At 36.7% G+C, this 17,962-nt stretch overlaps 1 protein-coding gene across 3 annotated transcripts; it reads left to right on the top strand.

Moving 5' to 3' along the window:
* The first annotated feature begins 334 nt into the window (after nucleotides 1–334).
* osbpl11 (oxysterol binding protein-like 11) lies at nucleotides 335–17,641 on the top strand. Of its 3 annotated transcripts, XM_051907004.1 has the most exons (14): nucleotides 360–675; nucleotides 1,092–1,160; nucleotides 1,766–1,941; nucleotides 2,187–2,266; nucleotides 3,669–3,857; nucleotides 3,981–4,179; nucleotides 7,664–7,806; nucleotides 9,266–9,319; nucleotides 9,996–10,136; nucleotides 10,276–10,729; nucleotides 10,823–11,009; nucleotides 13,470–13,652; nucleotides 14,766–14,919; nucleotides 15,511–17,641. In XM_051907004.1, the coding sequence occupies exons 1-14, from the start codon at nucleotides 596–598 to the stop codon at nucleotides 15,592–15,594; spliced, it is 2,193 nt and encodes a 730-aa protein (XP_051762964.1). In that variant the 5' UTR covers nucleotides 360–595; the 3' UTR covers nucleotides 15,595–17,641. The 3 variants fall into 3 exon arrangements, with proteins under 3 accessions (XP_051762966.1, XP_051762964.1, XP_051762965.1); XM_051907005.1 differs by lacking the exon at nucleotides 9,266–9,319 and having other exon boundaries at nucleotides 366–675; XM_051907006.1 differs by lacking the exons at nucleotides 13,470–13,652; nucleotides 14,766–14,919; nucleotides 15,511–17,641 and adding an exon at nucleotides 12,253–12,724 and having other exon boundaries at nucleotides 335–675.
* The last annotated feature ends 321 nt before the right edge of the window (nucleotides 17,642–17,962 follow it).

Genomic DNA, 17,962 nt, shown 5'->3' with positions numbered 1-17,962 from the left:
ATTTAAATAATTGAAAAACAGATTTTTAGGCATATGTTTTTATACTTTAAAAACTACATGGGATATTTTTACTTTCAAATGCAATATATATTATAAAAAAATCTATATAGTTCACCATAAATTGACTTTGAACGTCACGAAGGTGGTATCATCACATCTGCCCAATCAGAATGATAGCTGAGAAAGCGTGCTTCCGTGTCTCCACCTAGGACTTTTAATTTGAAAATTGAATTTTGTTTCGAAAGTAAAAATTATAAAATGTCATTGTTGTAAACTATATTTATATGATCGATATACTATGCATAGCATAATTATACCCAAATAATTCCGTTGGTGCGGTTTAATTATTTTTTCTTTTAGACCACCTCCTGTCACATGATGCGGGTCGCGAATGACTTCACGCTCTGTCATGGCTGCACGAGACATAAACATGCCAGTGGTTCTGTAATTCAGAGCATTAAACCAGTGCGATGATTAAAAAAGCGGCCATAACAAATCATTTTGACTTGAGCTTCGCCGTATGAAATTGGTTTGTCCTTGTTTGAGCGGTAGGTGAAGTGTTAACTGTGTTGTAAATCATAGGAAAGATTCAATCATGCAGACTGAAGCCGTCCTAGAGCATCACGGCAGCTCACAGAGTTCCTGCAGGACGGGCTCCAAATCATGGCAGTACAGGTACTTCACACAAATATTCTCCTTTTAAAACAAACAGTGTTTACATAAGAAATGAAATAGCAAAAGCAATACCTTTTATGTGAGGAGGAGATGTATAAAAGTCAATTTCCGGAGTAAGCTAGACTGATATATTTCTGTTATCATTTAACTTACCCATGTCGTTTCTTCCAATTACAGACTCAGTCTTCTTTCACTTTCATTATATAAACATACATATACATATCGTCTATATAGACCATCATCTGGAATAGTTATGTGGATATTACTCCTCGAGCATCCAGTGAATGGTCTTTGTACTATACAGCTTTATGTTTGATATTTTGTGATATGATCTTTTGGTAATAGTTTGAATATCTGGCACACACTAGTGCTTTTACAGCATTGAGTTTAATTAATTTTATTTTTATTAACTGAAGTGATCTGATGGAAAAGGTGGATGGGTATTTGATGAAGTACACCAATCTTGTGACTGGATGGCAGTATCGGTGAGTCTGATGTATCCGTCTTTTATGAACAAGCCCAAATGGAATCTGTGCAGATTTAGTGGGAAAATCTTTGGCTATTACATTTTACCTAAGAATTCCAAACTATATAATGAACAAACACACAATCAATGATGAATAAGGAGACTTTATAAGTAATAAGCGTGCCAATTAAGCAGAAATCTGTAGAGATCTGCAGGGTTATTATAGTCGGATAAAACTAAAACCATTAAAAAAAGTGTTACTTAACATTTCTCATTTTCATGTAGTTTAACTAGATGTACTTAAATAATTACAACTAAAACTGAAATAATAATAAAATCTTCATTATAAAAACATATATAGACAGTATATAGACAAAAACACTAAAAATGACAAAAACACAATAAAATAACTAAAACTTTAACTAAAGTTGAGACGAAAATGGAAAATATATTTCAAATGAAAACTGATTCAAGATATTAATAAAAACTATAGGATCTCAGTTATACTAAAATAATACTGATTCCATGTGGGCCTGCTTATATGCTCAGAGCCTCTTTTGTTTAATCAACAAGGGCGCAACCTTCTCAATTTTCTCTAAAGCTGTTATGTTTCACTCACTATAGATATTTTGTGCTCAACAATGAGGCAGGGCTGCTAGAATACTTTGTAAATGAGCAGGCCAGGAATCAGAAGCCCCGGGGCTCGCTGCCGTTAGGCGGTGCAGTGATTTCCCCCAGCGATGAAGATTCACACACCTTCACCGTCAATGCCATCAGCGGAGAGCAATACAAACTCAGAGGTTGTCACATGATCTCTTTCACTCTTTCTCTTTTTCTTCTTCTTTTTAAATCTCAGATGGTTTCACTTGCTTTTATATATATTCTCATTAAAGTGTGTGGTTTAGTATAAACAAAACAAACATAGATGGTGCTCTTTTAATTATACCACAAGCTTTTTGTAAAAATGATCCTGTGTATCACTGGTCTGATCTGAAATAATATGATCCCAATAAAATCTTTTTAATACCTGTTTGTGTAACTTCAGCCTCAGATGCAAAGGAGCGTCAGCACTGGGTCAGCCGACTGCAGATCTGTGCGCAGCACCACACGGAGGCGATGGGCAAGGTGAGACTTAAAACCAGACACCTGTAATACTGTTAAAACAACCACAGCTCAGTGACTTCCTAAGTTACAGGAACAGACAGACAATCTGTTCAATTACAATGCTGCAAATATGTAAGATTCTGTCATCATTTATTCACCATAATGAAATCAGTAAACTATCCCAACTGCCTTCCGAGAACCAAAAACCAACCATCGCTGCCATCAAGTCTGGTATGATGTGAATACGTCAAACATAATTTATTGGATTGGAATATTTCTGCTCCTCTGAGTAGTTCATTTTATTCTTTTTGAGGGTTTTTAATCGTCAAATTTATTTGTATAGCGCCTTTCACAATGCACAATCGTTTCAAAGCAGCTTTACAGAATATCATGATGTTAATGTTTATAATATCTTAATATCTTCATGCCTTGTAGTTGCGTTTACCAGATTAGAGCTGAGCAATAATATAGACTACATTTTGCAACAATACAAGCAATCATGCAGTTGCAATATTCTATATAGTATATATTGCCCTATGTGAGTATACTGTATTTATACAGATAAAGTAGGACATACTTATATATACAACTTTATATAAAGAGCTGGGCAATAATATAGTTACATTTTGCATTGATATAAACAATCAAGCAGTTGAGATCTGCTATATAGTATATATTGCATTACATGAGTGTGCTGTATGTACATTATGCGGATAAAGTTAGATATAATATATATCCGACATATATATACAATGATATAAACAATCACACAGCTGAGATTGGCTGTATAGTATATATTGCTTTAGTATGCTGTGTGTATGCAGGTAAAGTAGAATGCAATATATATCCAACTTTTAATATATCGCTGTATGACATTTTTCGATGATATAACAGTCAAGCTAATCAAACTAATTTAATCAAGTTAATCCAAATTTCGTTTTATTATTTTTAGGAAAAATGGGTCTAAAATATCTTCAGTATCAATTTAAAATTTTACTAACTCGTGTATAGTTTTCATAGTTTAGCCAAAGAAGCTGACATGACGTTAAAAAACAAACAAACAAACAAACTGGAATGATGTGACTTTGCACTGCATATTTGATTTTATGTGACTGGAAATTAAATGCAGCTGAGGGAATGATAATCAGTGAAAAATGACTTATATTTCGCATCTGTTTCTCACATAAAACCTCAGAATACTTTCAATATAGCGTACTAATCACAAGGACCATTTTTATTTGTCCTTTGTGGGGCTTCGTTTTAAAAATCATCACCAGCTTTCTAGCATTTTGTAAAATATCTTCTTTAGTGTTTTCTTTGGATGTAATAAAAACACAGATTTGGATCAAAATGAGGTAAATGATGATAATATTGTCATTTTTGTGTAAACTAATTCTTTCAGCACCTATCCATAATCCCACAGACAAACCCACCGCTTCAATCTCGCAGTCTCTCCATGGCGTCTCAGGGCAGTGGAAGCTCTCCAGGATCTCAACACAGGATCAACCAGAACTCAAACGCCCTGTTGGGCCTGTCCCAGCTGCAGCGCGGCTCCTCTCTTTACTCCAGCAGGAAATCACTGCTGCCTGATCACTTGCTGGAGGCCAGAGAGGTGAGAATGAGTAATGCTTTTAGAGTCTCGGTTGCACAGTCAATTCATAACTTTAAAAACATCTGATCTGAACTTTTTGAGGTGTAGGATGTTCATTAACCAATTGTTTTTTTTCTGCTCCAGATGATGAGCCAGGCGCAGGGCCAGCACAGAGACCTGATCCAGAGTATTGAGGGTCTACCCTCCTCCCAGGGTCCCTCTCCCTTGGATCAAGACCTGCTGCTGCTGAAAGCCACCTCATTGGCCACTATGACCTGCCTCAGTGACTGCTTGCATATCCTGCAGCTCCAACAAGTGGCTCGGCAGAAACTTCCTCTCGCTGGTGAGATTTTTTTATTTAATTTTTTATCTGTGTGTCAAAACGGCTAGAGCTGGCTTAAAAATATTGATTTCTCGATTTTATTCGATTCTCATTTCAAAGAACAAATATCAATTCTTAAATCCTAAGAATAATATAAATAAAATAAAATTAATGCCGTTTTGGCACTCTATAATGTGGCGTGACAGATCGCTCTAGCGCCTCAGTTCAAGTGAAGCGGCAGCATGGAGCACACGTAAATTGATCCTCTCTTCCGCTTTACTGCTAGTTACAGAACGAAATAAACATAAATGAACAACGGCAGCTATGTTAAATGATACAGTACAACTTACCGAAATCCATATCATGTCTCAGGTAATCGTTTGGTGAGTATTTCTACCAGGGAAAGACGTCAATAAAACAATGTAAACAATGTCACGTAATGTTACATTTACCTCAGAAAAGACATTCAAAACTCGTTAGTCAGCTAGAAAAGTTAACTCTATAGAGGAGCATTTTGCTAAATATATACACTATATTGCATATTGTATTTTTCCTTAACCTGTCCTTGAATATTTTATGTGTTTTTGAATAAATCCGTTTATTATTATGAAAACTTCATTATGGCCAATTTAAATCTAGGTAAACTACAAATCAGTTAATTTTAACATTTAATATTATTGTAATGTATCATCTGGGGTTCCCTTTGTAGTTTACAGCATTAGTTGAGAGAGTTTTTTTTTTTTTTTTTTGAGGAAATTTGCCATGTACTGTACCTGATAGGCCTCAATTAATCGATATTGAATCTAATCAAAATCGAATCGCAAGCTTGTGAATTAAAATCAGATCGAATCATGAAATTTGTGTCGATGCCCAGCTCTGGTAACGGTAGATGTTTACACATCATACTTCCATGTTTACACTTCCACAGCAAATATGTAATGATAATGGCAAAACTAAGCTATGAATGAATGGACAGCAGGGGAAAAATGCTAATAATTATTATTAAAAAATTATAAACATTTGTAATGAGGTTCATAATGCTTAACATCATGCTCTGTCAGGCTTTCCTAATCTTAGATCTGACTTTACTATATACTTTGTCTCATGCTACTGCAGTGCTTAGATGTTAAGTGAAAGCACTTCTCTTCCAGTAAGAGGGTTATTTATAAGCACAGCTTCCCACACAGGAATTCTTCTTGACTGGTGCTGCTCACATGTGTCATACAGCAAGAGTCTCTTGTATTCCTCTCTGATTTTCTTGACAAGATTATATCACTAATTTGGCAGCGTATCCTACTTTTATTTTTATTTATATTTTTTTCAAGTTTTGTTAAATTAGCAAGTGTTTCGAACAATCATAATTTAGCTTTAAATGACCATTTTCAACCCTGTTTCTGACCCTTAGAATTGGCTTTTTTTTTGTACCAGTAACACAGTAACACAAAGAAATCTCTTTACATTTTTCTTGCAAAAACAGATGTTGTGTAGCGATGCATGAAGCACTGCTCACACAGAAGTCTCTTTCAAACCAGGTAGCTTTCTTTTGGTCAACGTGTCAAATTTGCATGACCAACTTGAACACCAGTGAAATCTGCATAGGGAACTTTTTTTTTCCCTAATTCAAAACTCCCAATTGCACGATTCCTATTGAAATAACTTTACTTGCAAAATTTCTCTGAGCAACCTTTACTCACAAGCTGCATGACTGCTCCCCAATTCTTCAATAACAACCACTTTGTAAAGCCTAAATTACACTGTGAAATGACTGAAGTTCAGTCACTTGTTTTTAATGTTAAGTACTTTGGAAGGATATGCAGAACTGCAGGTTCTGCACACAGTCAGAAACAGCACAAGGTTTAGTAGATTTTTCCATGTTTACTCTTATGATTAGTTGTTTTGGCATTTAGGAATAATAGTACTGTATCTATAGTACTTCCTTATTGCCTCGGAATGAGTGAGCGGGCCTAGTTTCTTAACCAAATAAGCATTGTTGACATGTAAATGTGGGCGAGTTATGGGTTTTTTAATGGCCAATCTCGCTATCTAGAGAGCAGAGTGGCAGATATAATGCGATATAGTACTATTTAATAGTAACAAATAAAAATTGAACAGAAAATGTGCAGTGTAAGTTTTGTAAATACTGTTGGTAGATTTTGCCACTGCCCACTATTGTTTATCGGCCAATCGGGCACAGATATTAGACAATAATCTTAAAAGAGCCAAATATTCATTGATTTATTATCCTGGCCTGCGTTGCCCAAAAGTATTATAAGCCTAAGTAGATCGTAGAGATCATTGGCGCCAATAATTTGTGCAATCTAAGCAGGCTTACGATGCTTTTGGGAAATGCAGCCCTGGCTAATATAACGGTCTATCACTAGTCATGTTTTCAAATTGATTGTTTGGCGTGTGATGATTTATGTTAAAAGAAGCAAGTATAGCCTCCCTTTTTGTTGAATACTTTCCCGGTGTAGATTTTATGTAACACTCATATATTGGCTGATCGAAATGCAATCCAAAGATGAATAATGTAGAGACTTTTAGAGAACCACAAATACTCTCCTTCTCCAAATCCGCTATCAGACAGTTATTGAATACCTTAAATCACATATTCACTGCGACTCACTGATCCTTATGTGTAATCCAGGTCAATGCGATAAGATCAAAATACACAATGCCACATGTCTTTCTGCTCACATCACAGTGTCGGTGTGTACCAAAATAACCAATAGCTGAACAGCAAAAAAGGTAGTTAATTTTTCCATTTCATAGTACAGAAAAACCACAAGTGTTTGTGGTCACAAATCCAATAATCTCAGGTCATGTTTGTGCCTGTAGAATTTATGACCTAGAGCCCTGCTCGGGGAGTGGAATATTGTTTTATAATTAATGAGGAACTGTATCCACCACTGATAGACTTCTGCAGGTAACCAGAGCTCTGCTGGCGTCACTCAAGCGCGGTGGTTGACAGACTTGCCAAATTGTGTTACCATACGGTTGTCAATTCTTGGATGAATATGTCTCCTGACAGATTTGCTTGTTTGTGGACCCAAAAACCCTTGGACGGACATTTATTTTGCAAAACTGAAGACTTCTAGTTGTGTGCTTGACTTTAATGCAACCCAGTCATGAAGCATACATATTTTATTAGTTACTCTCTGACTAAAAAGAAACAACATGCAATTATCCCACAGTTCCAGGATCACCTGCATTTCCACTGTTGTTGAAGTGGTGAGGCACCTTTTGAACTTCCTAATGACTGGAACAATGCAAAAACCACCAGATTAGTCTCCGCGCCAAAAGGCAAACGTATCAACAATGGGCAGGGCCTCATGCAGACGGTGAGACCCTGTTCTCAGGTTTCCACAGAGAGCTCTGTGTCAGTTGTCAGAGCGCTAAACACTCAGAATTCCTGTGGCATTAGAGGCTGCTGTTGGCTTGTGGGCATCGTGCTGGTGGGCCGGTGATATGAACACCCCTGAGCCAGGTTTTGTGTGCCCTGTAGGCCCTGCACTTGAGTGGCTGGAGCCAAAACTCCCAGACATCCTGAAGAATGGAGGGACGCTACCCAGCATCACCAAAGATGACGGTAAAACAGTGGGAACCGTTCTAGAACCTTTAGAAATGGACTCCTGTGATATTGCTGGGGTAAGATTTGCTTTATCTAAACTTTCTTGCTAACTGTTATGCTCTGTCATTCTTGCTGTTATCAGTAAATAATTTTACAAATGGGTCTGAATGATTCATTAGCAAACAAATCTGGTTTAGAATAATCTTTGAAAATACTTATTGATTAATCACACTTGACTTAAAAAGTTGTGGAAATTAATTGTTTAAAAAGTGTGGGATCTAAAGTGGTTGTCCAAATAAAGTGTGGAAAATTGATTTTTGAGGATCTGAGCTTAATTACACACATTTCAGAATGGCTGTTTTGGATGGTCTGGTCAAATATTCTGTATTCACAAAAAGGTGTTTATCACTTAAGTTGCACTTATGTATGAATATCATTGTGTTAGGTAACAAAATATCAAACCATGTGGATTCCGCAAACAAATTATGCTTTTCTCAGAACTCACAAGACTTTTCTGATTTATTTTTTGTGGTTAAATTACGTTTCGAACAACAGGTGTCCTACAGTAACAGTGTAATCACCAGTATAGTTTAACAACTTAAAGCTTGTTTGCCATTGGTTAGACCACAAATATTTCCACCTTAACCTCCATTGGTTGAACCAGTGCTGTTATTTGGGCTGGTCGGGATGCTTAAGCAAGCAGCAGTGCTTTGGTAGCACTGAAGTGACACACCGTTTACACTTTCCGAAAGAAATCAAACTACAAAAGTGACAGTAAAAACTTTGCTCATCAAACAATCCTGAGAAAAAAAAATGTAAAAGCTTCCACAAAAATATTAAGCAACAAACATTTTTCAACATTAATAATAAGAAATGTTTCTTAAGCATCAAATCAGCATATTAGAATGATTTCTGAAGGATCATGTGACACTAAAGACTGGAGTAGTGGCTGCTGATAATTCAGCTTTGCCATCACAGGGATAAATTACATTTTAAAATATATTAAAATAGAAAACAGTTTTTTAAAACTGTAATAATATTTCACAGAATTAAATTTTTTACTGTATTTTTGATCAAATAAATGCAGCCTTGGTGAGCATAAGAGACTTCTTTCAAAAACTTTTGAATGGTAGTGTTTTAACATTGTGAGAATTACATGCTCCAGCTTTATCTATGGATATTTTCCACTAATGTTTCATAACCATGAATGCTTTGTCTTCATTTTAAACAGTATATTTATTTTTTGAATCATTTTAAAACCTTCTTATTGTGAATTGTTTGGCTCGAAAAGTGTGCTATTTTTGCTTATAATCAAACTTGGTTTGACATTTTGTTATATAATGCATATATATATATATATATATATATATATATATATATATATATATAATATATATATATATATATATATATATATATAAAAAATGCGTTCATACATTTTGACATTCACACAAGTGTCTAAAATTTCTAGATATATTTTGAGGCCTCTGTATGTTAACACAGCAACACAACTGTGCACAATTGTATTCATAGCAGATGCTGATGATAATTACTGACAACTCGTGTTGTTTTGGAGAAGGCTCTCAAACTGTGAGTGTCAAGAGTAATCCTTTGCTTCAGTTACCTTGATGTAAACAAACACCCAAGCCTCCCCGATTGTCGAACTGTAGACAGGGCTCCCTATTAACCTAAGTAAACTTGTCTGCGGTGTTAAATGTTTACTATGCTGTATGTGTTTTTTTTCTGAATATTCTTGCATATTTTTTTGCTTTACTTAACTGTACCCTACCATCCACTGTTTTAAGCAGCATAGCAGATAGATTTCAGTTTTTGGCGGGTGTCATTAGTGGTATTTGCTGAGGCAAGCAGAACCTATTACTGTTCCTTATACTTAGGGTTTGGGATTTAAACAAACAAAATGTAACTTGTCCCACAAATGATGCCTCAAATTGGGTAGCATGTTGTGCTCTTACTTATTTTAATGATCAGATTTATGAATTTCATGGTAAAATGGGAGATAAATCAGAGCCATTAGCTTACATTGAAGGATGGACTCGAGCCATATCTTGGGTACAGAATATCATAGAGTAAAGGTTCATGGAATACTTGGTAATACCTTTCAATTTTAAAATAATGATTTCCAACACTGGCAAAGTTATAGAAGCCATTAAAAAACCCTGTAGAGGGGGCTCTAAAAACTAGTTCTGGCCTTGCATTATTTTATTGGTTGAGTAGATGTAATCATAGAGTTTGGTGTGTGTTTCAGGAGCAGGAGGAGATTGATGCCACGCAGGAGGTGGACGATTCCTCTCCGGTTGAGGAGGAGGATCTGGGTGCTGTCGAAGAGGAGCGCAGCGTCATTCTGCACCTCCTCTCTCAGCTGAAACTGGGCATGGACCTCACCAGGGTATATCAGCTCCATCTCATTAATGGATTCTTGTGTCTTTCACAAACCTCAGATAAGGGTTTCAGTCGTACCATTTTAAATTAATTCTGTTATACACTTAATTCATTGTGAAATAACAGTGTTTCACATGGGCGTATAGGTGGTCCTCCCTACTTTTATTCTGGAGAAGCGCTCCCTCTTGGAAATGTATGCAGACTTCATGTCCCATCCGGACCTTTTTGTGGCCATCACCGATGGCTCCAGCCCGATGGACCGCATGGTCCGATTTGTGGAGTATTACCTCACTTCCTTCCATGAAGGTCGCAAAGGTGCCATTGCCAAGAAGCCCTACAATCCCATCATCGGAGAGACTTTCCACTGCTCTTGGAGAGTACCCAAAGCGTCAACACCTCCGACAGATGTCCCGAAAGAGGGGACCTCGTGCACGTCAGACTGCTACAGTGTCCGCTTTGTGGCTGAGCAGGTTTCCCATCACCCCCCTGTCTCGGGCTTCTATGCAGAATGCCAGGAGAGGCAGATGTGTGTCAACACGCATGTGTGGACCAAAAGCAAGTTCATGGGCATGTCCATTGGCGTCTCTATGATCGGAGAAGGTGCGTTTCGCCTGCCTCACACTGAGTTTACTATGAACGTTTCCATGGATCCATTGTTGATTTATTAGGAATGTTAACTTCCTGTGCTCGCAGGTAATCTACACCTATTAGAGCATGGTGAAGAATACACCTTTAGTCTGCCCTCTGCTTACGCCCGCTCTATCCTCACTGTGCCCTGGGTGGAACTGGGAGGAAAGGTCAATGTCAACTGCACCAAGACGGGCTACTCTGCAGTCATCACCTTCCAGACAAAGCCTTTCTATGGGGGCAAGCTGCACAGGTCAGGATCACACTGGATCACATTACGTGACTCCATTTTCCATCTCTTTGAGACAGTATAGGGTTTTCAATGTAAATTTATACAGCAGCCCTGATGAACTGTTAATTAGTTTACACTACCATTCAAAATAATCAGTAAGTAATCATTTTTTTTTTTATAGAAATGTGATGCTTTTATTCAGCAAGGATACATTACATTGATCAAAAGTGACAGTAAAGACATTTATAATGTCACAAAAGATTTCTATTTCAAATAAATGCTGCTCTTTTCTATTCATCGAAAAATCCAGAAAAAAGTATAAAAGTTTCCACAAAAATATTAAGCAACACAACTGTTTTATATTAGAATTTCCGAAGGATGAGATGAAGACTGGAGAAATGGCTGCTGAAAATTCAGCTTTGTCATCAGAGGAATAAATAAAAATGTTTAAATATATTAAAAAAGAAAACGGTTATCTTAAATTGTAACAATGTTTTACAATATTACTGTTTTTTTACTGTATTTTTTTTTTTTTTATCAAATAAATGCAGCCTTGGTGAGCATAAACGGTTGTGTAAATGTCCAGATTGTATATTGTCCAGAAAAATTTCTGAGCAAAACACTGTAACACTTTACAATAAGGTCTCATTTTGTTAACATTAGTTAATTAACTAACATGAACTAACAATTAGCAGTATATTTTTACAGCATGTATTACCCTTTGTTAATGTTAGTTAATAAAATATTCATCTTCATGTTAGTTCACAATGAATTAACTAACAGATAACAGAACATTTGATCTTAAAAATGTATTGCTAAATGTTGAGATTAACTTTAACTAAGATTAATTAATGCTGTAGAAGTATTGTTAAATGTTAGTTCTCGTTAACTAATGTAGTTAACTAATGTTAACAAATGAAACCTCATTGTAAAGTGTTACCCAAAACCAAAATTTTCCACCATCTCTTTGACCCCCAGTATTAAACTGGCTGTTTTTGGTGCTGTGCCATTAAGACTTCAATCTGAACGCCATATGAAATGAGATGCAGCACTTTTCTGTGCTTATAGGGCCTGTTTACACCTGGTCACTTGTAGCAGATGTGTTTTTACTGATCGGATTTTTTTTTTAAAAATGGTTCCATTAACACTTGGCCTCATAAATGTGTCTCTGAAAAACGGATATAAATCTGATCTTAAATTCCCGCAATCTTAAGTTCACGTCAACAAAAGCAACAGATATGAGCTGCGTTTTATTTATCATCAGCTATTTTCAAGATCAAAGACAGCAATAGGAGAGAGAGCGCCATCAGCACTGGTAAGATCATTTAGTCTCAATACTTTTATAAAGATGTTGTGTTTTGCGGCAGTTTGCACGTCAACTTGCTGAAGAGGTACTCAGCTACTCATCTGCAGCGATGCGTGTTGCAGTAGCGCCATCATGGCTATAACATGTCATATAGCCTATAACAATTTGGGAGGAGTAGCCTAAAATTTACATCTGTGGTTTCAACAAGATTTCGTTTGGAATGTGTCTCAAACCACCTCCTGAAGTGATTTAAATCCATCTCGAAAGCGTTTCAGAGGGCATTTACACCTGGTCTTTTCACAATCGGATAGCTATTCGATCAGAGAAACGTATAAAGTGACCAGGTGTAAACAAGCCCATTGACAGGTTGTTAGTTTGCTTTGGGGTCCGGTTAAAGAAATATTATTTTCCTTTAGATTAACATTCAATTAATGCCACTGCTTATAAATGATTAATTTAGTTAATTTTACATGAGGTACAGAGATTCTTCCATAACTTTTAATCATCAAAGATATGTTTTGTTTTTGACATACAAAATGTATCTTTCGTGATTAAAAGTTATGTAAGAATCTCTGTACCTCATGTAAAATTAACTAAATTAATTATGTATAAGCAGTGGAATTGATTGAATACACATAATAATAATTATATAAAATAATAATTCGCTAACAGTACAGTATAGTTCGCACTGCTCTATCACATTGTGACAGGTTCACAAAACAATCTAGCAAAGATCAGACAGAAATGATTATGGACCTTGTAAAAAATAAATGGAACAATATTTTCACGAAAGATTGGCTAGATGCCTACCCTAGAATGGGTAAATGGTATTTTTGGACTATTGAGGAAATTGAGTTCTGCTATGTTTTGTAGTACAATAAATTATTTTGTCTTAAAGTCGCAACAGATAGCGACAGATATTTTCTTCCATATTGTGATGTACATCTGAGTGAAACAGATCATAGAAAAATAAAAAAATGTAGGGCAGGGATTTGGTTCTGTCCATCGGTTGTTGATTGGATGGAGGCTGATCGATAACATGCATTTAGAAAATAGATGGGGTGAATTTTCATTTCATGCTGGCTTAAAAAGATCAAGTAGAATCGTGGTACAAGTGCTTTAATCAGAAAGCCGAGCCAGTGGACTGTAACAGAAGCCTGTGCTTTGTTCCTCAGAGTGAACGCGGAGGTCAAACACAACCCCTCCAACTCCGTGGTGTGCCGCGTGCAGGGCGAGTGGAACGGTGCGCTGGAGTTTACCTACACCAGTGGGGAGACACGTGTCGTTGACGTTACCAAGCTCCCCGTCACCAGAAAAAGAGTACGGCCCAATGAGCTGCAAGGACCCTACGAGTCCAGGTAACACCAGTTAATCGGTTTATGCAAAAAGTTTAAAAGTTTATTATTTAATTCAAGCCACTCAACAGTGTTAATGTCAATATGATGTCATATTTTTTAAATGAGCAAACTGAACAGCACTCTAAACTACAAGATTAATTATGAAAATAAGTAATTTAGAGGAATAGTTTCAAAAATGATATTATTAAGGGCTGAGAAAGAAAGTTAGATGGGTTTGGAATGAGAGTTAAAGGGGTGGTTGATTATGATTTCAGTTTTTTAACTTTAGTTAGTGTGTAATGTTGCTGTTTGAGCATAAACATCTGCAAAGTTACGACGCTCAAAGTTCAAAGCAAAGGGAGATATTTTCTTTTAAAGAAATCGCTTTTTAAGGACTACAACAAACGGCTGGTAGGGACTACAACGAGCTTCTTCCCGGTTTAGTGACATCACTAACCCCAAGATTTACATAAACCCTGCCCCCGAGAACACACAACAAAGGGGTGAGGCCATGTTATGCAATACAGTACTTAACAAAAATGCAATAGCATCTTCATGCAGCATATATTCTCTGGCTCTGTAGGCATTTTACAACAGTTCCCACATGAGCGATTTATAGATTATCATGACAGAATATGCTAATCAGTGACTTTAAGATAGTTAACTCCACATCAGCTACATAAATTCATCAGCTAACCATTCAGAAACATCCTGTTGCATTCAAATGTTGTCACTTCTTCTTGAGTCTCTCCATCATTGTCCGACTTCGGTTTGAACATAAAAGGCTGAACAGTTTGAGTCTGCGTGAGGTAATCTGAGCTGCTAACACAAGCTCTTGAAACTTCGCCCTCTTCGTAGGAGCAGCAGCTCATTTGCATTTAAAGGGACACACAAAAAAAACTGAGCATTTTTGCTCACCCTCAAAAAGTGACAAATAGTATAAAAACTTATTTTACATCTTGTAAAATTGGCATTATATGACCCCTTTTAATATAACAAAATTGTTTTTGGATCAACTATTCCTGTAAGTGTAAATCATAATTTTATAATGTCTTGTTATTTGTGGATTCAGACTGAAAAAGGTTTAATGTGGTGTAAGGGCTCCATCTTTAACCTGTCCATCTTCTCCTGTAGGAGACTGTGGCAACATGTGACAGAATCTCTGAAGGAAAGGGATATGGAGAAAGCCACGGAACACAAGCGTTTCCTGGAGGAAAGGCAGAGGAAAGAAGAGAGGCATCGTGCAGACACAGAGACAGCATGGAGGACCAAATACTTTGAGCGCAAAGTAAGAACTCATCTGCATCTTATTTTTTAAAGTCGTATGATAATTTCTACATAAAATAGTTAATAGTTTAAATAAATGCTGTTTTTTTTTTTTTACTTTGTATTCATCAAAGACTCCTGAGAAAAAGGTACAAGGGTTTCCACAAAAATATTAAGCAACAAAACTATTAATAATTGTGCTTCAATAATAAACGTCATTAAACGTCATCACACTGAACAGGACAAATCTCAAGTTTTCCATCTGGTAGATTTTAAATAAAGATAAAAAGAGTTGTTGGAATCTTAGTGGTGGGTTTGTAGCCTTCCTTCAGCTTTTTACTTCTACTGATTGTTTTTTAGGCTTTAAAACTACTGTGTTCATTTGTGAATATTATCTCGATGAACAACACTTGTAAGAGTCATACACTTTTGTTGGTCACAGAGCTTATTTTCTGCATTAATCCAAATGCCAACAGGAAAATCCTATTGTGTTTTTGTCGAGGGAACCACAGTGATTTTAACTTCTGGTTACATACATCATCGCTGCAGCACTCTATTTACATAATCTTAAGTATTACGTTTTTCAATTCTCTTTTTTTCCCTCTCTTTCCAGGGTGAAGGCTGGGTGTATTACCAACCACTGTGGAAAACGGCAACCCATAGCTCTTCCCCGGTTCCCCCTCCACAAAGTCCATGACCTCTGACCATTTAAGAGCTGAGTTCAGGCACTGTACAGCCTCCTGCTGTAGTAAACCTCTGGTCCAGTGTTCCCTCTCTCACAGATGAAGACATACACTCTCCTTTGTATGATTCCTGAAACATAACTTCAATTTGAGTGTTTGTAATGCTTTGTGGACTTGCGGGTTTGCACTCTGATGTTTATATTTTGCATCCCTCGATGGTAAGGTTTTTGTAGAACTACACAGTGAATGATTTCTCCAAATCTGCACACAAATATTCTTTGTTGATGTTGCCTTAACAAGTGTCGTATGTAACGAGGGCTGAGTACAGTGTGATGGTTCTTAACGTGGGATTGTGTTTGAGGTGAACTTCTTAATCTGACCATACTGTGGTATACTGTATTTGACCACGGTACAGTCAAAGTTTTCTGATTCTTTTAAAATCGTATATGAATTATCATGAGTTATATTAGGGAGCTCATTCAAGCTCATAGTTGAGTTCAAAAGGACAGCTGTGTCGATAACTGGCGAAGATGTTGTTATTGCTTTTTCGCAGCTGGAGTCTTGATGAGAGAGAAACCATTGGCTTGGCTTTTGTATTATGCTGTCTTTTTCTCATTCTCGCTCTGGTAAATGAAGCTTGCAGGCGCTATACACAAAATCTGAGCCAGATCAAAGTGTTCGGGTAGAGGCCTGCTCTTCTGATTCTGCTGGATGTTCAGTGAACAGTTATGTTGGCTTCAGTTTCAGAGAGATTTTAAAGGGATAGTTCACCCCAAAATTTAAGTTCTGTCCTCATTTACTCACCCTCATGTCATTTAAAATCTGTAAGAATTTCTTTCTTTTGTGGAACACAAATATATATATAAAAAAAAAAATCTATACAATGAACGGCAACATTCTTCAAAATATCTACTTGTGTTCCGCGGAAGAAAGAAAAAGTCATACAGGTTTGGAACGACATTGCTCCCCCTCATATTGTTCTATGTAGTGCATATGACTTGTGCACTATATTGCAAGTCTTCTAAAGTCATATGATGATTTGTGTGAGGAACTGACTGAAATTTAAGCTGCTATCATTGAATATCATTTGCTCTGTTAACTTTAACAGCTTAGACTTTGGTTGGCCCTGCTGAAAAAAACACTTAAAACCAGGTTTTGCTGGTCTTAGTTGGTCTCCAAACCTGGTCAGCCAAAACACTAGCCTGGTTTTAGAGGGTTTTTTTGGCACTTTTCAGCTGGTCAGAGTGAAAGACCTGCTAAGATCACTGAACTAGGTTCAGAAGACTTGTATAGTTGTATACAAGTTTTATAGAGAACTTTTATGTTGTTTTTTGGATCTGTGAAGTACTGTATAAGTCACAATTTACTTTGCCTGTATGGAAAAGAGAAGCTTGGACATTCTGCCTGACGACTCCTTTTGTATTTCATGGAAAATCAGAAAATAATACAGGCTTTGGAATGACATGAGGGTGAGTAAATGAAGCCAGAATTTTCATTTTTGAGCAAACTCTTCCTTTAAGTACAATCAGATGTGTTTATAGCATGTGTTCCTTGCAGAAGGTTCAGGTTTTATTTAGCTGATCATGATAGTAAGAATTGTTTTGTTTGTTTGTTTTAACCATGTGAAATTTGAGGTTTCAAAGTTCTTCAAAATTTTGTGTTTAAACGCTTCATCGTTTGATCTGCCAGCTGAGGACAGTTGCAGTGACGGTGCTGGCTGAAGTGTTACGTCTCTCATATAATCTCTGCTTCAGCCCTGGCATTGGTTGCGCTGAGAAACTTGTGGTGCCTTATTTGTGTTAGTCTTCCTCCTGTTCCACCTCACAGCCGTCAGCTTTCTCATTAAAACAGAGTAAGACTGAAGCCACAGCCTTTGTATATATCTTCTGTCAATTTCCTGTCAGCAAAACACAGAATTCCCACAAAGTTTTTCGTACATCAGCTGTGCTCTCCACTCAAGTCATTCTGCTGAGCCATCAACTGCACTGATGTTTTAAATACACTCCCTGTAGCCTCAGAAAATATGATTGAAAAAAATAAAAGGGTTAATATATTGGAGGATTTCAGCTATTAATGAACTTTTTTTCATTTGATTGATGACTCTGTCTGTGTGGTATCATGAGGAGATGCAAATATATCACAATAACTCAAATATAAAGGATGTATAAATGTGTGACGTGCTAAACAGATTTTCTTTTATAGTTATTTTAGTTATTTATGCAGGTATGTGACCTAATTTTAAAGGTTCAGTTCACCCAAAAATGAAAATTAGAATCTCCAACAAAATATATAATCTCCACAAAATATTAATCTCCACCGTGCGTTTATGAGAGCACCACGACGTGTGTGTTGTGTTGATGCGAGAGCAGGCTTTGTTGCATG

Source organism: Ctenopharyngodon idella, chromosome 9 (assembly GCF_019924925.1).
Source record: "Ctenopharyngodon idella isolate HZGC_01 chromosome 9, HZGC01, whole genome shotgun sequence".
NCBI lineage: Eukaryota > Metazoa > Chordata > Actinopteri > Cypriniformes > Xenocyprididae > Ctenopharyngodon > Ctenopharyngodon idella.
Note: the sequence above shows the minus strand (reverse complement) of the source record. Positions and strands in the feature narration are given on the sequence as shown.

What these genes read in the sequence shown, in the direction of transcription:
- osbpl11 (XM_051907004.1), top strand. Translation starts at nt 596, where the DNA reads ATGCAGACTGAAGCCGTCCTAGAGCATCACGGCAGCTCACAGAGTTCC. An exon ending in ACTTGCTGGAGGCCAGAGAG is followed by an intron (nt 3,858 to 3,980) that starts GTGAGAATGAGT and finishes TTTCTGCTCCAG; the next exon opens with ATGATGAGCCAGGCGCAGGG. An exon ending in CCAAATACTTTGAGCGCAAA is followed by an intron (nt 14,920 to 15,510) that starts GTAAGAACTCAT and finishes CTCTCTTTCCAG; the next exon opens with GGTGAAGGCTGGGTGTATTA.